Source organism: Planococcus citri, chromosome 5, assembly GCF_950023065.1.
Source record: "Planococcus citri chromosome 5, ihPlaCitr1.1, whole genome shotgun sequence".
NCBI classification, from domain to species: Eukaryota; Metazoa; Arthropoda; class Insecta; order Hemiptera; family Pseudococcidae; genus Planococcus; species Planococcus citri.
The window spans coordinates 51,286,449-51,311,746 of record NC_088681.1 but is presented as its reverse complement, the minus strand read 5'-3'; the positions used below and the strand labels follow the sequence as shown (position 1 = coordinate 51,311,746).

The window sequence follows — 25,298 nt, the reverse complement described above, 5'->3', positions numbered from 1 at the left end:
AAATAAGTTACAAATACTTACGTGGTAATAATATGTTGAATGCAGGTGTGTACTTGAAAAGAGTTTGGCCATGTGGCATTTCTGTTGGTTTTAATGGTTCCTAAAATGTTTCGAATATTGAAAGGTATACTTACCTATTGTTAACTGTACAGCCAAATATTGTTATAAAAAGGGACCACAATGTTAAGTTTTGTTTTTTGGATTGTTTTTTGAATTTTGTTTTGTTTTTATTTTTTGAGTATTTTTTGATTTTATTTTTTATTTTTTTTTTTTTTGATATTGTGAAATTATTTTGAGCAGAATATGGAATAATTTTTATACATTTGTTATGTGTAAAAATCCTGTATTTTAGGGGTACTGACTCGCTACTACCTCGTAGCTCAAAATGTCAAACATCGTAACTCTTGTTGTGGAACTAGCTAGTTTCAGAACTGTGGCTAGTATTGTCAACTTTAGGTAAACCTTGACCACGTCTAGGGCTACTTAGGGTTTTTTCTGGTATTTCGATGTCGTATAGATAACCCTGTTTATCACAACCAATCTTCTGGTTGTTCAAGCTTACTAACCTCTCGAGTTCGAAGGATAGTGGCTTGACTGCTTGAAGATTGTGAGTGGTTAGGGTATCTATACAAAAAAGTGGGTCAAAATTGAAAATGGACTTTGCTCCAAACTTCTCACGAATGAGAACAGGGGGGCAGAAGGGAGGTAGTGGCGCATATACCTACTCTCTTGTTTTTTATCCGTGCTCTCCTCCGAGGAAAGTTCGTCTCAGCGTAGACCCACGAAGGGGCATATGTTAGAGTAGGAAGTATATGCCTTAAAGCCACTACCAATATTCGTCAATAAAGCATACTCGTATGTCAACCCTTTACCAATCTGGTAACAATAGGCGTGGTCAAGGTGCTAATTTGGCTGGCTAGCCAAATTAGCTACCTAAACTCGTCGCAGTTCTACAACGACAAGAGTTGCGAATTGACAAGTTAATATTCCCTTAAAATACAGGAGAGCTCAGGCCCTCGGTTAAAGGTTTTTTATAGTAGTTAGTACTATTAGTTAGTTAAGTTTTATTTGTGTTAAGTCCTTTTTCCTTTGTAACATTCGTGATTACGATTGTGTTTTATTTATGTGTAATACAAGTTTGAGTAATAATCGCGTATTTATTCCTCGTGTACTTCTTTATGATAAATAATCGTGTGATAATCTCATTCTCGCACCAAGCCGGGGTAAGTAATTATTGACAGCTTCGCCTATCAATCTAATTCGTGTTTGAGAACATACCAAGTACATGACTCTGTGTGTTAATTCCAATTGAAGTGTACTTGGGGTGTCTATCTAGGATCACTCACTATAGACTAAATACTCTCTCGTTACCTTACGATTAAAGTACGACTAAGTATCATCTCTATACTTTATTTATCAGTATCGATCATTGGTTTATCTTTGGTGATGAAAAGCACTCCAAGTATGAAATTTCCAGTGTTCGAAAAGTACACCGCAAAAGGTAACTCTTAGAGTGAGTATGATGAGCTGTAGTAGGATCCAAACCCATACCTTACACACAGCAATCAGTTTTGATACAACATTTTAAAACTATCCGAAAATAGTATATTACGACGAGGGTGAGGTTTGTGACCCGAACGAAGTGAGGGGAACAACTCACACGAGTTCAAAATCACTTTTTCTCCGAGTTTAGTGAAGTAATTTTTCCTGAACGAGGGTGGAAAGTACTTATTTTTACATCCGAGCGATTCTCGCGAGGTCGGAAAAGTAGTACTTTTCAGCCCTAGATAGGAAAATATTATTAAACTAGCAACAAGCCTCCGTGGAAATGTATCTCATATACCTAACATTTTTTGGCATGAAATGTAGCCTCTGCTCTACCAAAACAGAAGCACATAGCTACGCAAACTATCGTATTATCCAGACTCCGGCAAAATTACAAATATTACATCATCAAATATGCATGAGTACACGAGCTTCAAATCCCCTTTCTTCATTCTTTCATGATAATATTTTCTAGTTTGTTTTACTTAAAATTTATTGTTACCTTCAGGTATCTACGATGTGTTTCATTACTTCGGAGAGATGAGAGGTGTACTTTTCAAAAAGCTTCCAAGTTCCAAGTTCCAGTAACCTTTTACCACCGTATTCTTTCGATCGTTCGATGTTACAATCAGTGAATGACGATTGACGACATGACGAGTCAGCGAAAGAAGAATTTGCTTCTGTAATCAGTACAGAATTAGTATCAAAATGAAACTAGGAACATTATACGAGATAATAAGCTTAAGTACTTCAGCCATCATAGGAGCAATAGTAAAACTTGAAGATGGTTTTCCACCATCCCATATTCCTGATTCTCCGGATCGTTTTCATGTGAGAGTTTCATGTCTCGTTCGTTTTCATATTGTCCATCGACCATCGTCATTCATAAGTTATTTACGCGAAAAACAAAACGCAAATCGAGAAAAGAACGCAGAACTAAACCGAAGCCCCGAATATTCACGAATAATCGAATTTCGAATATAAAAACCACAAGAACGAGCGAAATCATCCGACACCAACATTTTTATTCCATTGTCCATTTTACATTTTTTATTTTTTAGCAAAAAAAATCATTCACTATCAGCTTATCATACCAAACATGACGTCATCATCAACTCGACAAATCAGAATAAAGTAGGGTTCTTACTTTTCAAAAACGCTGCCAAAAACGCATCAAATACAAAGCCAACAAGCAAATTTTTTGATAAAAATTCGTAAACTTTGCCAAAAAACTTCAATTTTGAGATTTTTTAACGAAAGAAATTACGTGATACATCGAAAAATTGTGTAAAATTCGCATTTCTAAAGGTAATTTCCTTACTTCGCTTTGTTAAGAATCTTTGAATTGTAATTTTTCTTTACTATTATTCTCGTACATCAATCTTACAGATTTCGCCGAACCACCGCTATGTTATCAAGAAAACTTATTGCATTGTACCTTCGTCCACAAATTCCATCTTATACTTCATCAAGACTGTTACGAGGAGGTTATACATTTGAATTGAAGAAATCGACTTCCAAACCAAAACCGTCTGATGATGCGAAACGCCGCAGATTTCAGGCAATTCATAAAAGCAATCCGGGCGCTGGCGGTGCTCTGCATATGATTGAAGAACGCAAAGGTAAACTACATCCAGATATTGACTACGACTACATCGAAGATTCTACTATTGGTTTGGAAAATTACGACGCCCAATTTCAAGAAAAATTACAGTAAGTTTGAACACTAATGCTGGATATTCGTACGATGAATGGATTAGCTCTAATGAACTTTTTTTTTGTTCGTAGATTATCCGAAAATGAATTCGATCGTTCATCGTTGAATAATATTAAACGTAAATACTTTAAAGAACCTAAACTTCCAAATATGGTACCGTACTGTGAGAAACAAGATATGAAGCGTTTAAATGAAAGCGATCCGGAGAACTGGGATATTGAAAAATTATCTGAAAGCTATCCCGTTACTCCTGAGATAGCCAAAGTAAGCTCGTTATCTCCTATAGATACGTTTTGTGAGATACTAATCCAAGGTATGTTATGATTTTAGAAAATCCTTCGTTCGCCGTTCACTGCTTATACAGTTGAGCAAGTGAAAAAACACGATGAAATAGTCAAACGTAATTGGAAACTATTCAAGGAAGGTAAACTAGATATGAGTCCAGAATTACGCAGCCATTATGAGAAGTTTGTCGACAGAGTTTCATTTGAAACACAGGAACACGGTAACAAACTCAATTCTGTTCTAAAATAATTCACCTCTAGTATTAAAATATTAACATATTCTTATACTTTTTTGAAATATTTCAGTGATAAAGAAATATCTGCCTCCGAAACCGAACTTCGAATTGAACTTGAAAAGAAAAGAATTCGGTAGTATAATCGAAAAATACGAGCAAACAAAACCAAAACCGAGTAAAATACAAATAGATCAGGACAACAATAAGCAAGTATACGAAGATATAAAATTTCAGCCTAAAATGATTACCGAAGAATCTAGACGAACTTATGGTAAATCTGTCACGTTGGATAACTTACGTAAAGATATAAAAACTAATCCTGAACGACCATCTGAATTATCTAAACTTATTGTCGAAATGGAGAAAAAACATCTACCTGCGTCTGAATCTAAACCGAAGGTGGATATTATTCCTGAAACTGATTATTTGGCCGAAGCTGAAGTTGTGGATAAAACTTATGAGCATTCGTTGTCTGAAATAAACGACGGATTTCCTTTACGGATTAAGATACCTAAAGACCAGTGGAAACGAAACAAACTGTATCAAGTTAAAGATCGATTTTATAATGATAACGGTCATTTTTTGTACAGAGTTCCTGGACTTTTTAACTAAATTATCGGTACTGTGTGCTGTTATTGAGTAATTTCTGTGATATTAAGTAAGAGAGAATTCTGCAGTTTAGTGTTATTGATGCGTATGTTTTACAATTTGAATACATGTTTTGTCTAATAATTCGGCGTAGTACCTATGTTTGTTTCATTTTACAGCTCTGGGACTCACTTATATTGCAGTGTTGAGCAACTGAGATGTTTTCGATCCTTCTGCCGACCACTGAAATCAATCCAGCAGTGCCCGAGTATTTCTTTTGTATGATTTTTCTACTCGTCGGTAAATTTCTATTTAAAAACAATATTCAGGTAAATAAAAAATTTCGAAACAGTGAAACGCTTAGTTTTTCAGAATAGATACATCACACTGGAGGAGCTTTATTAGACTAAATCAAAATTTTATTATTCAGGATGAATTCGAGTCTTATTTCAACTTTTCTAAAAGTTCATAGAAATAAACTTTTAATCAAATGATTTTAAAATATTGAAAATTGAGTCTTGTGTATCTCCATGATTTCGACTTTATCTAGATTCATTTAAATTTTTTCAAGCACAGATTTGACGAATAAAAATATTTTTTTGAAAAATATCGTGAATTCGCCAGGTGACAAATGATCAACAAAGTATCAGATTCACATTTTGGTATTCTTGAAATGGATTTCAGCTTAAACAAAATTGATATGAAACACTAAGTTAAGAATACGTCTTTAAAATTTTTAATCTCATTATAGAGGGAAAAAAATCTACAGAAGTTTCAAATGCTTCTTTCCTAAAATTTTTAAGTACATTTTATAGGTACTTTTAATTTCATTTCATCAAACTTTTTTCACACCAGTGCTTAACGTATGTATAGACCTGTATTTGCAGTTAAAGACCTTGATGAATAATTTCAGATCAAACAAAACAGCAGTAAACAGTTTGAATACCTAACTGTACAAATATAATTTATACGCCAGTAAATTGCGCAGTTAATAAACAACGTTGAATGAATCGTTTTGTCGTTGACTCCCTATCTAATTATCTCGCATGTGAAATGAAGTTGAAAATCGAGGTTTACAAAAATTTTTGATTAAGTACCTATGTAGTATGTACCTACATATATTGATGACGGGGGCGGGGAGGGGGCGAGCGTGTCTCTGGATACATGATTGAATAAAATATTGCGGATTACTCATATTATTCAACTCTGTTTTTATAGCTTATTTATTCGACGTTCAATGTAGGTAGTCAAGAATCAAGAAAGCAGAAACCTTCATTTTGAATTGAAAACTACTCAGAAAAAATCTTAGTCCAGGAAAAGACCCTGGAAGCGAAATGTGGACCCTTAAAGAGGAGCCATTTTCATAAAAATCGTATTTTTTCGCTCCTGTCGCTACCCAACTTGTTTCGGAAAAAAAAAGCTCAGATCCAAATGAAAGCATTTTAGATTTTGCATCGATCTATCTAAGCCACTTTTATAAAAGGGTTCTACTATGATTGTACCTAATTCAATTTTGGGCCCATTTAAAGTGCACATTGACCCAGTTTCCGAACTATGAGGTGATTTTGGTGAAAACCCGAACCTCGCAATGAAAAAAAAACCGCAGGTATAAATTTTCAGCTGATTTGGGGGACATTTCCCTACAGTATTTTTTCTGGACCCTCCGTCCTTTGATTTTATTTAAGACTTTTATCGTTATTTTTTTTATTTTTTTGAAACCAATTTGACAAAAATTTTCATAAATTTTATTTAAAGTTAGGGTCATTTTTAACCAAAATCAACTTAACATTCAAAAAGTACAAAAATTAATTTCTCAAGAAATTCAATTCTTTGATTTTAGTGTTACGTTTTTATTTAGATGTTTTTCTACTAATTTAAGTAATGAAAATTTCGATGAATTTTATGTTTAAACATCATTTTTAACTAAAATCAACTTGGAATTTGATACGTAAAAAACTAATTTTTTCATAAAAATCAATTTTCTGATTTTATTTTAAAAGTTTTATTGTTCCTTTTTTTTTTTTTGACGAAAATGATTATCATTTTTAACTAAAATTTACTTGATTGTATTTTTTTAAAAATATTTTGACATATTAAAAAAAAATTAAAATGCAGAGAGTTTCTTACTTTTTCTTTAAGCTCGTTTTTCTCGAAATGAACTTGTTTGATCCCGAAGGTTCAAAAATGCCTGTAACATCACGAATTTTGAAAGTAAGTAGGTGACTGGGGTCAATCTCATTTGAAAGAGGACAGTCTGTCTAGTGCTTAAAAAGACGATGAACTCGATTTTCAAAAATGCGACTTGTGGTGTACTTTTATATTAATCCTAAAATAAGCGATTTGAAAGTTTTCAACCACTCGTTAGACCTCCAAAAAAGGTCTTGAATTTTGACAGAAATAACATTATTTATAAATTGACGCAAAATCAAAAAATCAGTTTTTATAGCTTACTTATTTGATGCTCGATGTTGTTAAGAAAGCAGAATCTTCCATTTTGAGTTGAAATCTACTCAGAAGAAATTTTAGTTCAGGAAGAGTCCCTATAGGAGGAAAATGTTGACCCTCGAAGAGAGGTCAGGCAATTTTGGGTTCTGCAGTACGTGAAAATACGCAAAATATAAAACCTAAATCAAAACTATTTGGCTATCCAAAACAACACGTTCGAATAACAATTCGCGACATAAAAATGCATCTTTGCATTTCTCGAAAAATAAAACGAAAACAATTATTAGGTAAACATCGCAGGCTACCTCAAGCGTATGTCGCGATTATAAATTAACAGGGAAACGCCTGGAAATGGTGTAGTCTCTTTATCTCCTCGGTTCGTACGCATCAGCTGTTATATGTAGTTTAATAATTCGGTCATTCGTGTATGAATTAAATTTTCGAATAAAATACTTGATCGTTATATGAATATTGGTGCGTATTTAATTCGAGGGTAATTTGGGGCTACCACAGGTTCATTTCTGGTGCACTTTGACCATATTTATGAAGGACGAGGTGAGTATAGTTTGGCGAAAACTCGATTCCGGCAAAAAAAAACCGCGGTACTGAAAAACCCTCAGGCACTTGGACTAATTTTGAGCTCTTGATGAATCTCATTGCCTCAAATGTCAAAAATATGATTGGTTTTCTGAAATGTCTAGAAGAAGTCAGCGCAAAATATGGCCTGCTGTTAAATAGAGGGAAGACGAAGATGATTGTGAATTGGCCTGAGGCTGGTTCCAGACAGTCCAATATGTATTTGACAAACCAAGTTTGTCAAATATATTGGTCAAATTAGTGAATTGGCGATTTGAACGCCTGTCAGAACATCCACACGTACAAATCTCTGAAAGACAAGAGTTCCAATCGTCTGCTGTGATAGGTAACGTGATAAAACAGTGATGTTGTTGCAATTTTGAGCAATTTTCTTAATTTTCCATTCAAATTGCTATTGTTTTGGGTCATTCCACGTCAATTGGACCAAGAACTGGTAAGTGGGTTCGGCGATTTTTTTGAAATTTTTCCCGTGGAAAGACCTTCCAAAGGGATGACCATTGACGCAAATCGCAGCCTTCTAGCCCATTTTTAAAGGCAGCCAGGGGGTGTCAAAGTTTTCAGTGAACCTAAAATATCATCCATTTCAGCAGTGGATTACTCGATAACCGCGATACATATCAAAATGGAACTTTTCCCCATAGTTAGGGCTTTTGAAAGGCTTTTTGGTGATATCATAAAAATCAGTGTTGCCACTTTTTTTCGTACAAAAAATTAGCTCAAAAAGTTTCAAAACTAGTTTTCATATCGTTCCGACTCTCAAAAATTCTGAAAAAAAAAATATATTATGGACAACTGTTCATGCTGAACAACATATTAAAAAATTAGGATGGTAACTTGTCGCAAAGTCGATTTAAAAAAATTCAAAGTTTGCGAAAAAATGCGATTTTTTGATTTAAAACACGAAACAAAGTTTTGATTGGTAAAGTTGACTCATTTGACCCCTATTTTCACGTATCCGTTGAAAAAGTTGAAAAAAAACCTTCACTCGGTGAAATGAAATCACAAAAAAATCAAAATTCGAAAAAATTCAATTTTCAATTCCAAACATCAAAAAAAGTTTAAATTTATTCAGTTGTCTTATTTTGACCTCTTTCTGACGTATTTCATGAAAAAGTTTATAAAAATCACACTCACAGCAAAAAATGAAAATTTGTTTGTTTTTTGAATTTTTTTCGAATTCGATTTTTTTGTGATGAGTTCATTCAATACCACCTATAGTAAAAGGCCTGAGCGCTGTTTTGTGACGTCATCACTAAAGGGGAATACTTACATATCTAACATATGGTAATACACTATAGAAATGAAAGAAAAATGCACTCCAACGAATTAAATCCGGTGAAAATTTTATTTTTCATATTTTATTCACATGCATAATGAATTTAAGATCACCTACGAATGATTTAAATGAAAACAAAAATAAAAAAACGAGGTTAAACAACATTGTTTTTCAACATTAAAGATGAAAATAATGCATAAACTTGACAAAATTATACCTTCTGAAGGATATTATACAACTCACTGGTGAAATCGAATGAAATATTTGTCAAATAATCCTTAATTCATCAAAATCCCACAAAAATTAAATGATATCAACACTCTATTCCGAAGTATGTATTCCATTTCCATTTCAACTACACAGGTAAAAAACGGAAAACCACACAGTTTCTTCAGCAGCAATGTGATTGATGATAACCAACTTGAGTGATAAATTAATGACTAGAACACTTTCAGCTAATTGGTTTCAGTTTTGAGATGTTGATGGTTAATGCCGTTAATGGTTTCTTGATTAGATTATCCATTGTACTTTCACTTTGTAGTTGGATTGGATTGTTGTACTCAATAATATGCAGATTTAAAACGCATTGTAGATTTTATGGTTCAGGTCTATGGTCTATTCATTTCACTATGACATTATTCCAGTAAAGAGTAAAACACAAGCACATACACACATTAGTTTTCATTTTTCAATTCACTTGATATCTACATGTTCAAATCACACAACACAACAGATTGCGAAAAATTCGTTTTTGTACAAAAAGAAAGTAAACCAACACCACCAATGATTGAAAACAACAATATTTCATCACTGTACCACATTTTAGAACGAATTTAATTAATTATTTATCATTTTAATAACTTTTTCAACGAAAGTTTTACTCAATTTCACGAATTCGCCATTTAATCATACGTTAAAATTCAAATGGTAAACACAATCGAGTCCCCTTAAGGTGTGACGTCAGAAGGTGATAACGATTCAGTGCTCAGGCCTTTTACTATAGGTGGTATTGGTTCATTTCACAGAGTGATCCTCGAACGAAGCCCAAAAAACTCCAGCATGCTGGCTTTTTTCGGCCTCGTCCGATTGGCTGCACTGTCGCTGATCAAAATATTTACTTTTTGACAAAATGGCTTGTTTGTGTTTCGACTTCTCTTTACACTTAAAATGATTTAAAACCTTAATACTAATTAAAACGTGATTAAAAACAACAATAAATAGTTTAAAACGTTAAAACATGGTTAAAACTTTCAACACCTAAGTGTTTTTATATAATTCTATCGGGAGAAGCCCGTTATTTTTGATCGATCACCGACCATTATTTACATTTCAAGAGAACATTTCAAAAAAAACTACAAGGTAAGAGCAACTTAATTACTAAGTAATAATTTATTTCTAATTAACACCGAACAACTGCTTCGGATGTATGAACGCTTTTCTACTTTATTTCGTAGATACTAACACTAATTTTTCTTTTCTATTTACATTTCAGTTTCGAAGATCGACGACGAATACAGAACAGCCGCCATGTTTTTCGTTTGATGATTCACCAGTAATCAATTTCGTAGTCAACTCCAAATTTGGATTTTTAATAACCGAACCATTCGATGTAAGTATTTTTCGAAGAAATTTCGTTGTTACATTTATTTTGTAATTTTGTTCGTAGATACGATGATTTTGATATAATGGATGACTAGAATATCGTTTTATTCGCCCCGAGGCATTTTGAATTTGTTTGGCGGTGAAGAAATTGCCTTGAAAAAGTAAGTTTTTGTTTTGCAAAACAAAACTGGTATTCGCAATATTGTTTTTCTTGCCTTTCGTAGATAAATTTCCACGATGTGATTTGCGTTGCGACGATACCATTCGGTGCGAGATAATTTTTTCAAAACGTTCGACGAATTTGGATTCCAAAAACAACATCTGCGCGTTGCCAGCTTTACGAATTGTTCGATGGTTTTGAAATTTGAACACATCGATATGAAATAGGTAATTTTTGTTCTCATAACTTTCATTTTGTTCGAAGCTTTTAATTTTTATATTTTTCGTAGCAGAAGTGCTGTTTAATTGATATACGGAGATGGAATTTCGACTACTACTAATTATGTGGCTGCGATGTTATTGTTAATTACCACTAATACAGTACTGGAATGATGATTAATTACAGCTGGCTTTTACAAAAACACAGGTACTTGCTCTTTCTTTTACTTATCTTCGTCGCACGTCTTTCATATTCTCGTTCTACGCAGGTCGACTTTATCGTTCGGTTTTGGAAATGGTTTCTTCGGCTTTGCTGTTCGGTATTCTGGATGACTCTTCGATGGTACGTATCTGTGGATTTTTTAAATTCGGATTAGTTTTCGTCGTATTTTTCATTTTTCATTTTATTTTCCCTATTTCGTCGTGTCGATTTTGACTTTGGAATTTTGCACGTATAATTTTTATTGAACACTTGCCCCATATTTGTTAACAGATACTGCTGACTTATTTTGAAAATGTGACGTTATTTTCTGTCCATTAATTTACTTTTATTTTTTATTTTTAATTAAATTTTTTGTTTTACAGGTACTTTCGGTTCAAAGTGTTTGATTACGTCTCGAGTTGGTTGTGTTTTATTCGTTGAATTTTTTATTTTGGACTCCTGCGTATCTTAAACAGGTATGATATTTTTCCGACTGAGTTTCAATTTTTAATCTCGATTTTGGATTTTCATTTTAAAAAAATTTCGATGTTTTGTTTTCGTAGGTAAGAATGATTTTTCCTTGACTTCTTTGGTGACGGTTTATTTTATAAGGTGGACATACGCTGAATGGATTTTGACTTTTGCCCCTTGGACAACGAATTTGTTTGATTTTGTTTCGTCGTTGTTGTGAATTTTTTCGAAATGCGAATTTTGCCAGCCTGGAATTTACGAGAATCTGGATTTTTTGTTCTGCGATTACGACATCACTGGGTAATATTGTCAACAACGATGCGAATTTGCCAGCCCTGGACTGGCTGCTGGAATTAGCTGGTTATTCCTTCGATGATTCATTCGTAGCCTTTGAGTTTTGGGCTTATCATCGATACAATTTTTATCGAGTCGACGATTTATCGACTCGATAACATCCATTTTTTTGTCCTATCGAGGTCGATAAATTTATCAACTATCGACTCGATAATCGATAATCGACAATCGGTGACCCTATTTCTCGGAGGTACTTTCGTGATTTCGCGTGATTTCTATATTTCGACGAATTTTTACACATTTTGACGAACTTTTTTGTTGTTCGAAGAATTGTTTTTTCGAAGAGGAGATTTTGATAGGTCGGAGGGGTGTAGAATTTTCCAAAATTTTGGTAAACTAAATAGTGGTATACAACAATTCGACGACGACGTTTTATTTTTAAAAAATCGATTTCGATCGATAAAAAATTTCGAAAAATATTTTCTAGTGTAATTTTTCGCGACGAATCCGAATTTTTTGTTAGTTTTTCGATTTACTCGATGGTTTAAAAGTTATTTCTAATTTCGCGTTCTTTTCGGTGTTAGATTTCGATGAAAATTTTCTAATTACTCTTACCTCCTAGTTTGGACTATCCGGTGACCAATTTTTATCAGATTCGAGTTTCTGGACGATGTATGATATATACTCGAATTCGGGTACCATTTTTCCATCGGTTTGGACAAAATATGGTCTTTGTAGTCCATACATTTCGGTCAGCCTCCGGATTTGATTCGATACGCGGATTCGTTTAGTTTGATCGCGCTCTGACAGGTACTTAAAGTAGTGGTTAATTTCGGAAATTCGTCCGTCGACTTTTGACTTTTTGGTATCCGCCAAATATGAAAAAATAACCGTCGTTCTTTCATTTTCTGTCAGCATCTCGACGAGTTGGTTAATTTCTTCTTTTATATCGTAGACTGGAATTGATAAATTCTGAGAATCTTCCATGCCAATTTCGACATACAAGTATTCGTCTTGAGGATGAATTAATCTCGCGCGATACTTGTCTAGATATTGTTTCGGTGCTGCTGCTGTCGATAAATTCTTTAGGAGGCGTCGATTGATAGCCCCAAAAAGACCAGTACCCATCAAAGTTGTCGTCTTATAGTATACATATTGGTATTGCGCGTACTCAGAAGCCACTAAAAATACCCGGCCAGAATCATTCTGAGGCGCTCTCAGTAATTGCGCCTGCAGGTTCGAGATCGTATTTCTCTGATTATTAATCATCGTCGACTGCTCACTGATTTGCTCACTCAACCGTTGTATTTGTACTTGGTTTTCCTCGATTGTTCTATTTTTTTCACCTATCCTGCGTTTTAAGCTATGAATCTGTCGACGATCCTCTTCTCTGCGCTTTTTTTCGTCTAGAATTGCTTCTTCAAAATTACGTATCTCGTTTCTTTTATTCTTCAATTGTGAGCGTAGATCAGTAATTAGGATTTTATTTCCTCTAATTTCTTTTCTCAAATTTTCTTCGTTTGATGGCTTTGAAATTCGTTCGAAAGCCCATCGACGAGGAGACGACGATTTTGATTTGCGCGGAGAACGATTTGGCGACCTGCTTCGACGATTCGGTGGCACATAATTCGATGATGATGATGAAGAAGAATACGACGACGATGCCGTGGACATAGACGACGATGAACACGATGACGACGACGACAACGATGATGTAGAGTTTTTAAAAGCCACCGATTTCTTCGGTGATTGAGGCTTGTATGTGGACTTTTTCGTAGGCGGTGCTTTGGACGGTGCTTTTATGGACGACTTTAATGGTTTGTCGACGGGTTTGATCACCGAATTTACTTTGTTCGTTGGTGAAGCCTTTCGGGCTCTTGTACGATCGATTGTTACTTTGGTTGGTCGAGTTTGTTTGCGTCCTTGTTCAGGTGGTTTATAATTGGAGCCGGATGGTTTTGGCTCAATATTCCTTGACGGGGATAGGACCGCTTCGGCGATTTCACCGACTGCTTTATCGATTCGCTGTTTAATTGCATTCGGAGATCTAGGTGACTTATTCGGTGATTTCGAAGGTTTGGGCGAAGATTTATGCGGTGGAGTTTTTCGAGGCGATTTTGGCTTTGGCCATTTCTTTCTCGGCGACGACATTGGTTCATAGTCCAGATCATCTGGACTTTCTGGAAATTCCATCGATTCACCGCGTTCGGCGAGTAACAACAGCTCCTCTTGCTCAGGAGTAGGTTCGAAAAATGGATCACCGCTCTCTTCTCTCATATAAGCCTCGAGTTCTTCGGCCATTTTTCCGTAGATATTTCGTTGATAATTCGACGAGAAAGCAAAAGAAATAGTATTTTATTTCGAAGAAAACTTTCACCAGCGATTACACAACTATTTCAAAGATTTTATTTAAACAAAAATTCACAAAAAAATTCCAACACTTTGCTGCACGATGTACACGACATATAATTGCACGTAGATGTTGTTTGAACAAGAAACGTATACCGAATGATGTGTTGCCGCATATCGATATCGTACGTGGCTTGTTCGTTTGCTCGACCATTGTTCGAGTAGGTCGTTGCAGGGGGAATCTTTCGATAGCTAGGTACCTCTCTTGTTATTTTGTGCAACGTTTTTCTTTTGTTAAAATTAATTCTACCTTCGCTATCATTTTTTTCGACGATTAATTTATGAAATTGAATAGAATATTTTTTGATAATCTTCGCTAGTGAGCTCTTGCTCTTCGATTTTACGTAGCAAATCGCTGGTTGGTTTTTCCGACGATGCTATTACCCCGAAGGCAATATCAGATAATTTTTCTTCGCCTATTTTATCTGCTACAAGTTGGAATTTGTGCATTTTATCGACATCTTTTACGTGTAAGGCGATACATACCATTTGTACTGGCTTTGTAATTTTTTTCTTTTTATTTTCTTTCAAAATTTTAGCTTTTTCTTGCTGTCTCTGCTTCCTGACCAATTTTCTTGACTCCCTCAACCTATTTAGTTGGTCTTGGAGCCATTCGTCGTTCTGTTTAGTAGGTAATTTTTTCGTGAATTTGCCAGTTTTTAAAAATTCTTCTCTTTGTTTTAACTCCTGTCTTTCTAATTCGTCGTATCTGTCGTAGATTTCTTTGAGCCTTCTTTCTTCATTTTCAATCATTTTGAAAACTGCCTCTTCGTCACCTATTTTGTCATCTTTTTTGATTTTTTCTTTTTCTTCTTGAATTGCCTTTTGGGCTGTGATACGTTCGTGGAATGGTCGATTATCCCATGGGGATTTATACCTCGCTTCATCCTGAAGAATTCTCAGTTGGTCCTTTGATAGGTATGGTGTCATCTGTCTTATATTTGCTATAGGCTTATCATCCGAATTCAAATTTTTATAATCTGCTAGCCTGTAGCAATTTGTCTCGATCTGCTTGGTTATGATATAGGGACCTTTTCTTTTTGGAAATAGTTTTTTATTTAAATATTTTGGTCCAGATGATTGATTGTGATTTTGTATCATAACTAGGTCTCCAATTTGGACTCTTTTTTCTGGGTCATCATTTTTATTAAATTCTTTTTCGTCGTTGTTGGCAAAATTGGAATCGTAACCGTAACGAACTATGTTCGGTAACTTTTAAGTTTTTATTTTTTATTAAAAATGAATTTCAGTTTCGCGATATATATATTGTTGGTTACGTATAAAATGTTTTTTAGTTCTTTTCGTAAAATCGCGTAAACTGCTGGCTGTTAAATTATCGTTGTTTTTTCGTTGTTTTCGTTAGTTACTAAGTTAGTTCGCGTTAATATTATTCTTGTCGTCGTAAAGTAAAGTCATCGAGCTTTTTGCTCAGTCTCATTTGTCTGGTTTATTGATCGTTAGGTCAATGACCGTTAACAATAAATATTTATTTATTTTTGTTGAAGTTTGTTTTCGTTTTGTCGAATGTTAGGCAAGTTTAATATTGTTGTGAGTCAGATTTATCGATTTTGATCGATTTATCGTTCATGGTAGCGTGAGCGTAGTTGGTGAAACGCTCTGTAGTTCGACGACGTATTTGGTATCCTGTGTGGATTCGTTCGTCAAAGTATCCGGCTTGTGTAGCTGTTGGTTTTTGGTTCGTGGTGTTTAACGAAGTAAATGTCGACAGTCCTGTCCTATTTGCGGTCAGGAAAATCGGTCAACGTAGACGACGACGATAGTAGTTCAGATAAGCGTAAATCGAGCGCCGAGTTTCGTGGTTTTTCTGAAAAGGAAAAACCAGAACAAAGTATACCGAAGTCGAAAGGTAAAAGTAAAGTAACGTTACAGCACGTATCTGAGTCATCCGGCGATTCGGAAGCTGGTCCAAGTTCTGCAGGTTTTGGTGATTCGACATCCGACGATCCGACGATCCCTGTTGATTCCGTTTCTCCTCCGTCTAATCCGTCATCCGGTCCTCCACCTCCTCCACCTCCTGGTCCATCCGACGACGAGTCCGAAGGTAGTGAAAGTAGCGACAACGAGTCCGACGACGTAGCTGTAGAATCCGATTCGAGTAGTTCGTCGAGTGAAAATATGTTCGGTGCCGGTGATAATCGTGTAATGGAGTCGATGGTCTTTCGCGGTACGGGCTTCGTGTCCTGGAAAAGAAAAATCAAAGTTATTTTGGCAGCCAAAGGACTTCAGACCGCGATTCTTGAAGTAAATACGTTATCGCCGCGTAAAAAAGCGAAAGCTTTAGAAATTTTAATTAGGCACGTAGCTGAGAACGTTTTCCGACTGGTCAAGGAGACAGAGGATCCGTACGTATTCTGGACGGAGCTCAACTCCTTGTACCAGGCGGAAAACCAAGCAGCAATTATCGACTGTCGAACTCGTATTTCGAAGATTGTCATCGATATGTACAAAGGTCCGAAAGAGTTCTTGGAGGCATTTTATACGCTCGTCAACGATATGGAGAGTTTGGACGTGAAATTGACCCCTTCGGAGGTCTACACGTATCTGATCAATGCGTTAGGCAATTCGCCTAAGTACGAGTCAGTGCGTATGACTGCTCGAGGACTAGTTCACGTCACAGCTGGAGATCCAAATCCAAAGTTAATTTCATCGTTGCTTTTGAGTTTGGAAGATGCCTCGAAGAACTCCTCGACTTCGAAGAGTTCGACAAGTACCGGTTCAGCGATGGCCGCATCCGATCAATCCGGTAATAAAAATAATCGTAATCGTAATCGTAATAAGTCGCGTAATCGTAGTTCGAACTCGTCCGGTAATTCGTCGAACGGTAACGGTGATCGTAGTAGTAATAATGGCTTTGTACAAGCCAAAGATCGTACCTGCTATAAGTGTCATAAACGGGGCCACATGGCCAAGTCTTGTCGATCCGCCGGAGGGAATTATAGAAACAATACCAACCCTCGGGGAAGTATCGTTTGCTATTGTTGCAATCTGACTGGGCATATCGGTCGAAACTGTCCGCAGAACGGTGATTCGTCGCGTAATAATGGTGGTAACGGTTCGTCGAGTGGTACGTCGGGTACGTCTGGTACTGCAGGTTCGTCCGGTTCGTCAGGTCCTCGTCCGTCTATCGCGTTAGGTCTTTTTCCGTCGACATCTGGAAAAAAAGAAAATTTCTCGTTAGATGAAGGTCGTAGTCGTAATATCGTAGATGAATTCGTTAAAAATAGTGTCGGTCGTAGTAGTTTCGGTGACAGTGTTGCGATTTCTAATTTCGGAAATTCGCGTAACGTAAATATCGGGTCGAACTATTTTTTAGGTGACTCGACTGCTTTAAATCTCGGTGAAGAAAATGCGTATGTCGAGACAAACGACGACGACGGCGTCGATTTTATCACGTTTGTCGTCGACAGTGGTGCGACTTCGCATTTTCTGAAACATCCAGGAGTCTTACACGATGAGAGGAAAATAAACGAAAGTTTACAATCCGCTCATTGTGAAGTCTCTTTAATTAAAGAAGGAGTAGGTCGATTGAGAGTTCTAGCCGATGACGGAAACGTCTATTGGTTGAACGAGGTATATTACGTACCTAGTCTTTCTTTTAGTCTTCTGTCCGTGTCGAAAATCGTAGCGAATGGTTATCATTTCTTCTTCGATGAAGATCCTCGTTTGGTCGATCCTGCGGGAAATTTAGTGTCAAAATTAGTACTTAATGATAATGGATTGTATACGATTCAATTTATGATAAATATACCTCCTATGTTGTACTCCTGTTCCAATTATTCATCTGCGTTGGTTTCTAGTGATGTTAGCGACTCGAAAAATGTAGGTAATGGTTCGACGACGATAGGTAATACTTCTAGTAGTGTAAACTCGAACGTTTCAAGTGTAGGTATAGGAAATACCAGTACGTGCAGTGACAGTGATGTAAATCTGAAAAATAAAAAGAAAGTAAATAGGTTAAAAGGTGAAGGTGACATCTGGCATCGTAGGTTGGCTCATACGAGCAAAACGGTACTAGATAAGATTCCTGAGTTACGTGGATGTGATTGCCCACCTTTCAATCAGTGTCAAATTTGCTGTAAAGCAAAACAAAAGAAACATACCTACGATTCAAGTAGGTATAGGTATCCAAATCCGCTCGATCTCGTTCATATTGACGTAATGGGTCCTATTACAGAAGGACTAGAAGGCGAGCGATATTTGATTGGCTTCGTAGATGACTGTACGAGATGGGGAGTAACGTTCGGAATGAGAAGTAAAGCTGAAGTAGGTACCTACCTAAAAAAATTTGTAAATATTAGTGAAACGTTATGGAGTACGAAAGTGAAGCGTATCAGGTGCGATAACGCTAGTGAATTTATCGGAGGTACCTTTAAAGAGTTCGTTGATGAAAAAGGCATATCGATGCAGAACAGTGAGCCTTATGAAAAGCAGCATAATGGCACCGTCGAGCGTTTTTTCCGAACCATCCAAGAAAAAATGCGAGCTCTGTTATACGAAGGCGGTTTAACGAATAAATTCTGGCTTTACGCTGCATACACGGCGAACTACGTGTACAATCGTTTACCGCATTCTGCCTTGAACGATCTGTCACCGTACGAGCTGTGGAATCGCCGAAAGCCGGATTTATCGAGAGTGAGATTGTTTGGAAGTGTTGCACGAGTTCTGGTACCGCCTGAAAAGAGAAAGAAAACCGATGAGAAGTCGATAGATATGGTATTGTTAGGTTTTACTGAAACCGGTTACGTGTTATACGATGTTTTACGAAATAAATTTACAAATTCGAGTTGTGTAGAAATAGACGAAACGCGTAAGATACACGATGTTATTAACGATCATTTGTTAAAAACATTGGTATCAGTAAGTGTAAGCGATGTGAATATCGTACCTACGGTTACACTGGTATGTAACGCTGATCCAGCTCCTGGTTGCTCCAATTGGATAAACCCAGATGAGCTGACTGAAGCCGAACGTAGCGGTGATAATTTAGTAGATCGTAGTTTAATCGATACATCATCTTCGGATGAACGTAGCGACGATTTTGCTTGCTTTGCACTCGCAGGGGTCGATGACCTTACGTATGAAGAAGCGTTAAACGGTCCTGAGTCGAAATTTTGGCGTGTAGCGATAGATGAAGAGTTAAAGGCGATGGAGATCAAAGACGTTTGGTATTCAGCATCTGAAAAAAGCGTAAATAAAGAGAATTATTCGAAAGTAGATAGTAAGTGGGTTCTAAAGAAAAAAATCAACTCGAATGGTGGGGTGAAATTTAAGGCTAGATTGGTGTTGCGTGGTTTCAAAGACAACCATTTTTATGAGTTGGATGAAATATACGCTCCAACACCTAATCAACCGATAATACGCTCGATGCTCAATCTAGCTATGGTCAACAAGTGGGTACTGCATTTCTCAATGGAGATATAAACCGAGGTATTATGTTCAACCCACCGAAAGGGACTAACGAAGAAAAAGGTGTCGTATATATTCTCAAACGTTCGTTATATGGGTTAAAAACGAGTCCCAAGTCGTGGAACGCAAAATTGAATGAGTATTTACTTTCGCTCGGTTTCGTAAGGAGCAAAGTTGATCCGTGTGTCTACTTCGATGCCGAAAATCCTCTACGTTGCGTGTTTGTCGTTTACGTAGACGATTTTCTAATTACAGGTTGCGATGATCGTCTAATTGAGTGGTTGGTCAAGCGATTGAATGAGCGTTTTGGAATCAGAGACCTGGAACAATGCAAGAAGTTCATTGGAATGGAAATTAATCGTAGTAAAGAAAAGTTAGAAATACATCAAAATTCATATATCGAGCAGTTAGTTAATGATTACGGTTTATCTAATTCGAATAGTATCTCAACTCCAATCGAAGCGGGCTTGAAGATTACCAATCTCAAGCTCGATAAAAGTTATGAAACCAAAGTGCGTGGTCTCTTAGGAAGTTTAAGTTACATAGCAAGGGGAACACGTCCCGATATCGTTTTTGCTGTAAACTTTCTAAGCAGATACCAGCACTTGGCAAACAAGGAGCTATTCGAATATAGTAAGCGTATTCTCAGGTATTTACGTAGTACGTTGAACGTGAAACTTACCTACGTAATACCTGAAGTCGTTGATAAATACTCTGTTAGAGTATACGTAGATTCGGACTTCGCTGGTGATTGTTTAGACAGAAAATCAACGTCTGGAATTTTTGTATTGCACTATGGCAACGTAATTGACTGGGTAGTCAAGAAACAAAATTGTGTAAGTCTTTCGTTGTGTGAAGCTGAATACGTTGCGTTAAGTACGTCTGGAAAGGAAGTCTTGGCTTGGCGAAATCTGTTTGTCGAATTAGAAGTTCGTATTGACACCGTACCGGTGTATTGCGATTCTAATGCAGCGATTGCCGTTGCGAATACGGTCGAATCGAAACGTACCAGACATATAGATGTCTGTTATCATCATATACGCGATTTAGTCACAAAACAGATCATTTACTTGCAAAAGATATCTTCGGCGGATCAACTTGCCGATATTTTAACCAAAGCCACGACACGTACCGTTTTCGATAGACTCTGTGAGTCATTGTTTAATGCTTAAATTAAGTTTTCGAGTTGTTTTTTATGTAATTTAAGTATAATTTAACTGAAATTTTGCTGTAAAAATATTTTGTTTCAAAGTGTTTACTAACACCGGTATTGATAAGAAGCAACAAGTTTTACGTTTATTTAAGTGGTACGCGTGTTAGGGAAAATATTTTTATGGTGGGGTGTTGGCAAAATTGGAATCGTAACCGTAACGAACTATGTTCGGTAACTTTTAAGTTTTTATTTTTTATTAAAAATGAATTTCAGTTTCGCGATATATATATTGTTGGTTACGTATAAAATGTTTTTTTGTTCTTTTCGTAAAATCGCGTAAACTGTTGGCTGTTAAATTATCGTTGTTTTTTCGTTGTTTTCGTTAGTTACTAAGTTAGTTCGCGTTAATATTATTCTTGTCGTCGTAAAGTAAAGTCATCGAGCTTTTTGCTCAGTCTCATTTGTCTGGTTTATTGATCGTTAGGTCAATGACCGTTAACAATAAATATTTATTTATTTTTGTTGAAGTTTGTTTTCGTTTTGTCGAATGTTAGGCAAGTTTAATATTGTTGTGAGTCAGATTTATCGATTTTGATCGATTTATCGTTCAGTCGTGGACAATTTTTTCGAAATTTTTTAATCGGATGAATTTGTTAATTTTTTCCATTTTTTCTTCAGGCTCTTCAATTAATATATCGACCAATTCGTCGTCGTATACAGCTGCCTTGGCTAACTTGTCTGCTAATAGGTTGGCATAATCGTAGCCATGCCCCTCAACATGTTTTATATTTATTTCTTCAAATTCTTTCTTAAGAGAGTATATTATTTGGAGCAATTCTTTGTTGGCTATTTCTTTTCCAGCCACCTTCCAGTTTTTTTCTTTGTATTTTTTGACTCTGCTTATCGTTTCGATGGCATACTTAGAGTCTGTATATATTTCAAGTCGACGATATTTTGTTTTTGACAAAATTAAATCCATTGTTTTTTGAATTGCTACGAGTTCTGCGATATTATTGGTATATTTTGGCATATTTTGTAATTTTTGACTAATATTTTTCTTTCCAAAAGGTCGTAGAATTATTCCAATGCCTGCTACAGCATCATCTTCACCATTTCTGGTGCATGCCCCATCCACGTACACGGTTACCAACTTCTTCTCAAGCAACAAATCTTTGTGGGAAATTTCTGATTTTTCTGCCTCTTCCAAAGTGATGTAATCTTTGTCTTTAATTAATTTATTTTTTATTTTGATTAATTCTTCGTCGATATTAATTTCATTTATAGGAAACAGAGCTGATGGAGGCTCATCATTTTTGAGGCCCATAATTTCATTCGGCGAAAATTTAAATTCTGTTGGTCGATTGTTCATGGCACGTTCAGCATCAGCTACGTATTGGTGCCATCCTTCGTGGGTGTAGGTACCTTCTTTTTCTGGGTGGTTCAATGCTAGGCATAGCAGGGTTCCTAGTTCTCTCATCGTCCTTTCACATGAATTTGCAGGAGCATTGTATGGTGCAATATGAGTTGCTCAAACTCCATATTTTTTACAGGCGGTCTTCCATTCTTCGGATCCGAATTGGGGTCCATTGTCAGTCGTTATGGTCTCTAATTTATGTCCCCATTTTTCCAGATCTGATTTAATTCGCATAAGTAGGTCTACACATTGTTGGGTCGTCGAATCATAGGCTACATGGAACCAGGTGTAATGAGAAAAAATTTCTTTTCCAACGATGATGGATTTTGGACCCTTTTCTTTGTTGGGCAAAGGCCCAAAAATATCCATGGTGACTAATTGACCTATTTCTTTCGCAGTTATTTTATTATAGGTAGGATGTTTTTTATATCCATACACTTTATTTTGTTTGCACAAAATGCAGGCATTGGTGATGTTCTGTATATGCTTCGACGAATTTGGGTAATAATATGTTCGATTAAAAATTGTTTCCAATCTTTTTGCACCAAGATGTCCATAAAACTCGTGTAGGTAGGTTGTAATTTCGAAGAGTAGGTCGTCAGGTAGTCTAATTAAATTCAAGTTTTTTAATTTTCGATAGAGTATGCCATTTTCCACAATGTATCTCGATTTTAGATTTTGTATTTTTTTCTCTATTGCTTTTGGTCCTCTTATTTTTGTTTTTTCGTCGACTTCTCCATGTACAATCATTCGCTTTATTTTTCTAAGCTGGTCATCTTTGTCTTGCATTGCTTCCATATTTAAAATTGCATTTGTCAATTGCTCACTTGGGTCTTTTCTTGTAAATTGTTTGTGTTCGATGAAATTCACATCCATTGTTATTTCGGGGGGCATAGCTTCAAAGTATTTTTTCTTGTCTTTTTTTATTTCATAAAAAATATTAAACGAGTTTAAAATTGTGATCCAATAGGCTGCTTTTAAATGTAGCTGAGCTACATCTCGCAATTTAGCGATAGGTGTTTTTATCGATTCTGGAACTATCAATTTTTTACCGATTAACCACATTTGGGCTTTTTTCAACACTGTAACTAGGGCCAAAACCCTTTTTTCGATGTAGGTATAATTTTTTTGATGTTTTTTAAGTGTTGCACTTATAAATAAAATTACATTATCGTTTTTGTCGTCGTCTTGTTGATAAATTACACCATTTACAGTCTCCATGTCACTTGTAATTTCGATAAAAAATTCTTTCTTTGGGTCTGGGGACACCAATTCAAATTCCTTGCAATATTCTTCGTATAAAATATTGAATGTGTCGATGTGTTCTTGAGTCCATTCAAAATTTTTTCCTCCTTCGAGCAATAATTTGGTAAATGGTCGAATAATTGTCTGGAAATTTTTGATAAATTTGGAATATAGGATGGTCAAACCTATTAACTGCTGTACTTGTCGAATATTTTTTAATACGACTCCATTTTTCTTCTTCTGCCAGTGTTTGTTTTTGAATTTTTCTAATTTTTTGATTTTATCTTGTTGTTTTCCAATTTTATTTTTATCTAATACATGACCCAAATGGTTAATTTTTGTCTGAAATAATCTCGTTTTCTTGGCGTTTAAGGTCAATCCTGCTTTATCTATTTGTTTTAAAAATTCGACGATTGATTTTAGGTGTTCTTCGAAGGTTTTACTTTTAATTTTGGCATCATCTACGTATATATCAAGCCCCAAAATTCCTTGTATTGCTGTTCTTAGCATTCGTATAAAGCAGGCTGCTGCTGTTTTGACCCCAAAGGGCATTACAGTCCATTCGTAGACTCTTCCTTCATATTTGAAAGCTGTATACTTCCAAAAATCAGGGTGTAGGAGCATTTGGTGGTATCCTGCTGCGAAATCGAAAACAGATACCCATTTCACTCCATGATTGTCGTGTATGATTCGTTCCATTGTGGAGGCTTCTTCTTGATCGTCGACTAAAATTTTATTGAGATGAGGGGGGTCTAAACATATACGTAGGCTTCCATCTGATTTTTCCCTGGCCAGCATATTGTTCAAATATTTGGACTCTGAAGGTCTGACATGTCCAAGTTTGATTAATTTTTCAAATTCTTTGTCGAGTTGTTCTTTTTTGTGTTGGCTGGGTTTATAGTTTCTAGCTACCCATTCCTCAGCATCAGGATCGATAGAAAATTCGAATTTGTATTCTTTGCCATTATACTGACCGATCTGACTTCGCCAAAGGTGTTTAAACGGAATTATTTCGTCGATAACTATAAAATGGAGATTATCTGACAGGAAATTTAAATATTCTTTTTGACCAGGAATTTTTGTACATTTTGCTCTTTGTTTTCGAAATTGTAGATCTATGTATTCTTCCATTATGGTGTCTCTTCCTATCAAAAATCCACAAGGCAATCTTCGAACGATGTAAAATGGAATTTCCATATCCACTTTTCCAAATTTCATTTTTATTTTTACAATGTATGGGAGGGTTCCTTCGCTCATCCCATTGGCTACTCGAACGATAATTTTATTTTTTGGTGTCGCATAGGTGACAGAATTTTTATGTCTTCTTTCTATTTTTTTCAATAATCTTTCACTAATTAAATTGATTTCTGCACCGCTGTCCAATAATCCATAGTAATCTTCTTTTTCAATTACGAAATTAACGCAAGATGTATTTTTTTCTTTTACAGGTGGGGGCAGTGGTATTACCGGATAGACATCTTTTTTTGTTTCCACTTTTGGCCAACGTTTTGCTGGGTATTTGATGGCGAAGATTCGCTTGAAAATTGGAGGTGAGACATTTATTTTATCGTTCCTATCGGTATCTTGATGTTTTGTTACAGATTTTTCTTTTTTTTTTAGGTTTGGATTCATTGCTGTCATCCATTCAGAAAAAGAAAATTTTGGTTCTGCAGATTCGAAGGCATTACTGCTAGATGGTATACTATTTTTGTAAAAATTTTCGTTATTTTTCGCTTGTATTTTTGCATCCCTGTTTTGTTTTGCTTGTCTTTCGTATAGTCGTAATTTCACGTACCAATTTGACCAAAAGTCAGTGGCCTTTGGGTCGATTTTATCGAGGCCTTTGATTTTATCGTTTTTTAAGCCTTTTTTATCGATCTGCATTGTTGTCTTTATCGTGCCTCGATCGGTCGCGATTTGCTTATCTTTTTCGTTGATACTACTTTTTATTCGATCTTGGGAATTTGCCAAGCTGGTTTCATTGCTGGCGATTTCTTCTCTTTTTTTCTCCATCC

The 25,298-nt window shown here is 35.9% G+C and overlaps 1 protein-coding gene across 2 annotated transcripts; it reads left to right on the top strand.

Annotated features, from left to right (window-relative positions):
* The first annotated feature begins 2,703 nt into the window (after positions 1-2,703).
* Positions 2,704-4,727, top strand: LOC135849337 (uncharacterized). 2 transcript variants are annotated; one of them, XM_065369719.1, is made up of 6 exons: positions 2,704-2,853; positions 2,935-3,258; positions 3,334-3,526; positions 3,593-3,767; positions 3,853-4,053; positions 4,550-4,727. In XM_065369719.1, the coding sequence occupies exons 2-6, from the start codon at positions 2,954-2,956 to the stop codon at positions 4,585-4,587; spliced, it is 912 nt and encodes a 303-aa protein (XP_065225791.1). In that variant the 5' UTR covers positions 2,704-2,853; positions 2,935-2,953; the 3' UTR covers positions 4,588-4,727. The 2 variants fall into 2 exon arrangements, with proteins under 2 accessions (XP_065225791.1, XP_065225790.1); XM_065369718.1 differs by lacking the exon at positions 4,550-4,727 and having other exon boundaries at positions 2,705-2,853; positions 3,853-4,514.
* Positions 4,728-25,298: the final 20,571 nt, after the last annotated feature.